The 6280-nt window shown below is 45.0% G+C and overlaps 1 protein-coding gene across 2 annotated transcripts in view; it reads left to right on the top strand.

Annotated features, from left to right (window-relative positions):
* Positions 1-650: 650 nt before the first annotated feature.
* LOC115151662 (myosin-11) overlaps positions 651-6280 on the top strand; it is a 41697-nt gene continuing 36067 nt past the window's right edge. For both annotated transcript variants that reach the window (XM_029697035.1, XM_029696199.1), the window contains exons 1-3: positions 651-834; positions 4304-4547; positions 4905-5075. In XM_029697035.1, the coding sequence (XP_029552895.1) occupies positions 4380-4547; positions 4905-5075 (339 nt within the window). In that variant the 5' untranslated portion in view covers positions 651-834; positions 4304-4379. The remainder of the gene's footprint in view (positions 835-4303; positions 4548-4904; positions 5076-6280) is intronic.

The following is a 6280-nucleotide window of genomic DNA, read 5'->3' as shown; positions in this document are numbered from 1 at the left end:
CATGTTTTATTTGTTGTAATCATGGTAGGCTATTCCATAAAACACATACATGTTTCATTTGTTGTAATCATGGTAGGCTATTCCATAAAACACATACATGTTTCATTTGTTGTAATCATGGTATGCTATTCCATAAAACACATACATGTTTTATTTCATTCATTCCTAAGTAGTGCTCTGGCATTAGGATTGAATAGGCCTAAGTCACCCTCTGTGGAAGGCGAGCATCCTAGCTAACCTGGGTACCAGTTGGTGTGTACCATCATGCACAAAACAAACCGAGGAGGGACTCAATAGCACAAACAAACTGGTACCAGGGTACCTCTCATTTTAATGCTAAATTGTAATTATTTCGCCTCTATGGCCTATTTATTGCCTTACCTCCCTACTCTTCTACATTTGCACACACTGTACATAGATTTCTATTGTGTTATTGACTGCACGCTTGTTTTACTCCATGTGTAACTCTGTGTTGTATGTGTCGAACTGCTTTGCTTTATCTTGTCCAGGTCGCAGTTGTAAATGAGATCTTGTTCTCAACTAGCCTACCTGGTTAAATAAAGGTGAAATAAAAAAATATATACTCGAAGCGTTGGCTGCTGTCAAATGTTGGTCACCATGGAGACGAGGAGGAACCGCGCGCGCTGCTCTCCTCCCACGGGCGGAGCGGGCCGGTTTAAATACCTGGGTAGGATGCTTCATCCGGTGGAAGGATAGTTCAACCCTGAGCAGTTTACCTGTCCCGTCCCGCTATCTCGTGGAGTAACCAATACCGAGACAACTTTGTAGGATAGACTACATCCCGAGTCCAACATCTACCGGAGAAAGACTAAAGTGAGTATTGAGTCTGCTTTCTTTTAAATGAATGTGGCCGGTTGCGAATAGTCTACCGGTAACCGCCTGCCGTTCGGTGTAGACAGGTGCAGATAGAGACGTCTGTTACTGCGTGCAGGAGAGAGTTGTTTGAACATGGAAATACATAGTTCTGTTCGAAGAAACACCGGTGGAAAAGGAAATATGCTACAAGGTTTTAGGCCTCGCTGCACCTGTTCAGGTACTACATGTGTTGCCTTGCAACGTTTCAATCAACAATGTGCACTTTATTGGACTTTCAGATAAATTGTTGTCGCTATTTAGTTGACGTTTCGACTTTTACATGTAGGACTGATCACCTGGGTCTCAGTTTGTTTTTTAGAGATGTGGTGATATAATGGTATAGTTGGGTTGGGTTTGAACAGGCAATAAGCACGACATTACCTACCTACTGTGCCATAAAGGTTTAGACCTCTTGACAGAGGCTGTGCTATGCTTACACACAGGCTAGGATAATAGAGTGATGTTTATGTCAGGTGATAGACTTTTTCCAACTGCCATTTCATTTATTAGCATGTCACCTTGTGCAACAATTCATAGACCTATAAAATAATTTAAACCATCATCACCAGTCAACAGAAGTTGGTTTGACACCAGCGTTGGGATCAATCCCATTTCAAGTCCATCTACTCAAAATACAACCAATAACTTGAATATGAATTTCAATTCATCTCCTCTATTGAAATGGATTTGACCCGAACCCTGGTATCCCCGCTGGCCCAGCCACCACACACCGCAGCACCTGGTAACCTGTCCTTGCTGTGCACCCAGAACATAATCAGCTAATGTCAACGTGGGGTCCTTTTACTGGACACTTTCATCTCTTCATTCAAAGACTCAATCATGGACATTCTTACTGACTGTTGTGGCTGCTTTGTGTGATGTATTGTTGTCTCTACCTTCTTGCCATTTGTTCTGTTGTCTGTGCCCAATAATGTTTGTACCATGTTTTGTGCTGCTACCATGTTGTGCTGCTGCCATGTTGTTTTGCTACCATGTTGTTGTCATGTTGTGTTGCTACCATGCTGTGTTGTCATGTGTTGCTGCCTTGCTATGTTGTTGTCTTAGGTCTCTCTTTATGTAGTGTTGTCTCTCTTTATGTAGTGTTGTCTCTCTTTATGTAGTGTTGTCTCTCTTTATGTAGTGTTGTCTCTCTTTATGTAGTGTTGTCTCTCTTTATGTAGTGTTGTGTTGTCTCTCTTTATGTAGTGTTGTGTTGTCTCTCTTTATGTAGTGTTGTCTCTCTTTATGTAGTGTTGTCTCTCTTTATGTAGTGTTGTGTTGTCTCTCTTTATGTAGTGTTGTCTCTCTTTATGTAGTGTTGTCTCTCTTTATGTAGTGTTGTCTCTCTTTATGTAGTGTGGTCTCTCTTTATGTAGTGTTGTCTCTCTTTATGTAGTGTTGTCTCTCTTTATGTAGTGTTGTGTTGTCTCTCTTTATGTAGTGTTGTCTCTCTTTATGTAGTGTTGTCTCTCTTTATGTAGTGTTGTGTTGTCTCTCTTTATGTAGTGTTGTGTTGTCTCTCTTTATGTAGTATTGTCTCTCTTGTCGTGATGTGTGTTTTGTCCTATATTTGTATTTAATTTATTTGTAATCCCAGACCCCGTCCCTGCAGGAGACCTTTTGCCTTTCGGTTGGCCGTCATTGTAAATAAGAATTTATTATTAACTGACTTGCCTAGTTAAATAAATGTTTAACAAAAAATCAAAAAATGTTAATGCTGTGACCAGAGACTAAGCGCCTAGTGACTGACTGACTGACAGGTCACCATGTTGGTGTCAACAGTAACGCTAGGCTGGAGCTGGCCACAGGAGAGGAGAGACGGACTGGACACACAGTCCCCTTATAAGGAATAGAAGTGCTTAAGTCCCTGGCTGTGCCCTTAATCGTACCCTATGGGCCCTGGTCAAAAGTAGTGCACTACATAGAGAGTAGGATGCCATTTGGGACGCACGCCCTAGCATCTCTCTGTATAGGGCCATCAGAGGCAGTGGGCTTTGAGGAGACGCTTCGACCAAACATGGTCATCATTATCGTCCTCCCAGTATGGCTTATCAACCGCTGTTTCAAGGTTCTATAGCTGCTGTTATCCTGCTGCTATTTTACATATTCTATGGCGTCGTGGTCATGGGCAGGCGGAGCTGGGCTGCTGCAAAGCCTCGTGGGTCTTGTGACCCGCAGCAGGGAGAGAAGAGGAGCTGTCAGTGAGTAATGATGACGTGACGTGGACCATGCAGCGATATTCACTATATAGGGAAGAGGGGGTCATCTGGAAGGCAGATTGATATGTGAGGCTTTACAACAGTACGGCTGTACTATACTGTTTATCTTTCTTTATCTATGTGGTTGTAGGAGATTGGGAATGAGACACTGAATAATTCAAAGTTCATTGAGATTGAAACTGAGGCTGTGGACCGATATAACGAGGCATTGGAGGATGAATTTAATATGTTCTGTTTAACCACAGAGTGTGATACAGAGAGAGAGAAAGAGAGAGAGAGAGGAAAGAGAGAAGGGGGGAGAGAGAGGGACGGAAGAGAACGAGGGAGAAAAATGGGGAAAGAGAGAGCGAGAGACAGACTGGACAGCTAGACAGACAGACAGACAGACAGACAGACAGACAGACAGACAGACAGACAGACAGACAGACAGACAGACAGACAGACCGTTGGAATGTTTCTGAGGTCTAAAGTAGCATTTCCTATTAATCACTGGAATTGTTGTGATTGTTGTTGTTGTCTGAGTTGATGTTTTATGAATTCCCCATCATCATCAGAGGGATAGTTATAACATCGTACTCTCTCCCCCTCCTCCTATATCTCTCCTTCTCCTCCTATATCTCTCCTTCTCTTCCTATATCTCTCCTTCTCCTCCTATATCTCTCCTTCTCTTCCTATATCTCTCCTTCTCCTCCTATATCTCTCCTTCTCTTCCTATATCTCTCCTTCTCCTCCTATATCTCTCCCCCTCTTTCTATATCTCTCCTTCTCCTCCTATATCTCTCCTTCTCTTCCTATATCTCTCCTTCTCCTCCTGTCCTCATCTCTCCTTCTCCTCCTATATCTCTCCTTCTCCTCCTGTCCTCATCTCTCCTTCTCCTCCTGTCCTCATCTCTCCTTCTCTTCCTATATCTCTCCTTCTCCTCCTATATCTCTCCTTCTCTCCTTCTCCTCCTATATCTCTCCTTCTCCTGCTCTCTTGATCTCTCCCTCTCTTCCTATATCTCTCCTTCGCCTCCTCTCTTCCTGTCTCTCCTTCTCCTCCTATATCTCTCCTTCTCTCCTTCTCCTCCTATATCTCTCCTTCTCCTGCTCTCTTGATCTCTCCCTCTCTTCCTATATCTCTCCTTCGCCTCCTCTCTTCCTGTCTCTCCTTCTCCTCCTCTCCTCATCTCTCCCTTTTCCTCTCTCTTTCTCTCCCTCTCCCTCAGCTTTGAGACCGACCCTCCAATCACTGACCCTCCAATCACAGACGACCTTCCTGTCACCGACGACGACCTTCCCAAGATGGCAGCCGACTCAGCCTCTGACGACAGCAAGTTCCTACGGCAGGACGACGACTTCAAGAACAGTGGTGTGGGGCAGGCTGATTGGTCGGCCAAGAAGATGGTGTGGATCCCGTCAGAGAAGGAGGGTTTTGAGGCCGCCAGCATCAAGGAGGAGAAGGGAGACGATGTAAGGCTGTTACACCCCAAATGGCACCCTATTCCCTATATAGTACACTACTTTTCACCAGGGCCCTAGTGCACTATATAGTAAATCTTCCTCCTCCTCTTCCTCATCTTCCTCAACTTCTTCCTCCTCCTCCTCATCCTCTTTCTCCTCTTCTTCCTCCTCCTCTTCATCTTTCTCCACTTCCTCCTCATTTTCCTCCTCTTCCTCCTGCTCCTCATCTTCCTCCTCCTCATCTTCATCATCTTCCTCCTCCTCTTCCTCATTCTCCTCCTCTTCATCTGTTTCCTCCTCTTCCTCTTCCTCCTGCTCCTCATCTTCTTCCTCCTCCTCTTCCTCCTCCTCTCTCCTCCTCTCCAGGTGCTGGTAGAGTTGGCTAACGGTAGGAAAGCGACAGTCAACAAGGATGACATCCAGAAGATGAACCCTCCTAAGTTCAGTAAGGTGGAGGACATGGCAGCTCTTACCTGTCTCAACGAGGCCTCTGTCCTCCACAACCTCAAAGAGAGGTACTTCTCCAGCCTCATCTACGTGAGTACGCTCTTAGAAAGAAAGGCTTCCAAAAGGCTTCTTCAGCTGTCCCCATAGGAGAAGCCTTTTGGGTTCCATGTAGATACCTCTGTGGAAAGGGTCCTATATGGAACCCAAAAGGGTTCTACCTGGAACCCAAAAGGGTTCTACCTGGAACCCAAAAAGGGTTCTTCAAAGGGTTCTCCTATGGGGACAGCCGAAGAAACATTTTAGGTTCTAGATAGCACTAGAACCAGTGGGCTAAATCACCACCACACACAGTGTTTCTGGGTAGTCTTAAACAAACCTACTGTGAAACTAAAGTATACACCTGACACACATGGTTATGGGCTTAAAGAAAGAAGCCACCTGTACCATGTCAGATATAGAGTTTACATGTATTACATTTAGAGATTCAATCCTAATATTACACTTTATATGCATCACAGAGGACTGAAATATAACAAAACCGTTTGACATAGAAACATTGGATTCTCAGCGGGTTTTTATGAATAATGTTTATAAAATTATGAAATTATAAAAAATATGAATAACATTCCACCCATGAGGCCGCTAGAGGGTGATTTGGTCACATTCCACCCATGAGGCCACTAGAGGGGGATTTGGTCACATTCCACCCATGAGGCCACTAGAGGGTGATTTGGTCACATTCCACCCATGAGGCCACTAGAGGGTGATTTGGTCACATTCCACCCATGAGGCCACTAGAGGGTGATTTGGTCACATTCCACCCATGAGGCCACTAGAGGGTGATTTGGTCACATTCCACCCATGAGGCCACTAGAGGGTGATTTGGTCACATTCCACCCATGAGGCCACTAGAGGGTGATTTGGTCACATTCCACCCATGAGGCCACTAGAGGGTGATTTGGTCACATTCCACCCATGAGGCCACTAGAGGGTGATTTGGTCACATTCCACCCATGAGGCCACTAGAGGGTGATTTGGTCACATTCCACCCATGAGGCCACTAGAGGGTGATTTGGTCACATTCCACCCATGAGGCCACTAGAGGGTGATTTGGTCACATTCCACCCATGAGGCCACTAGAGGGTGATTTGGTCACATTCCACCCATGAGGCCACTAGAGGGTGATTTGGTCACATTCCACCCATGAGGCCACTAGAGGGTGATTTGGTCATTTGACTGCAGGAAAGGCGTGAGTGTATAGACAATATCCGTATACACACACACACACACACACA

This window comes from Salmo trutta, chromosome 1, assembly GCF_901001165.1.
Source record: "Salmo trutta chromosome 1, fSalTru1.1, whole genome shotgun sequence".
Lineage (NCBI taxonomy): Eukaryota > Metazoa > Chordata > Actinopteri > Salmoniformes > Salmonidae > Salmo > Salmo trutta.
Note: the sequence above shows the minus strand (reverse complement) of the source record. Positions and strands in the feature narration are given on the sequence as shown.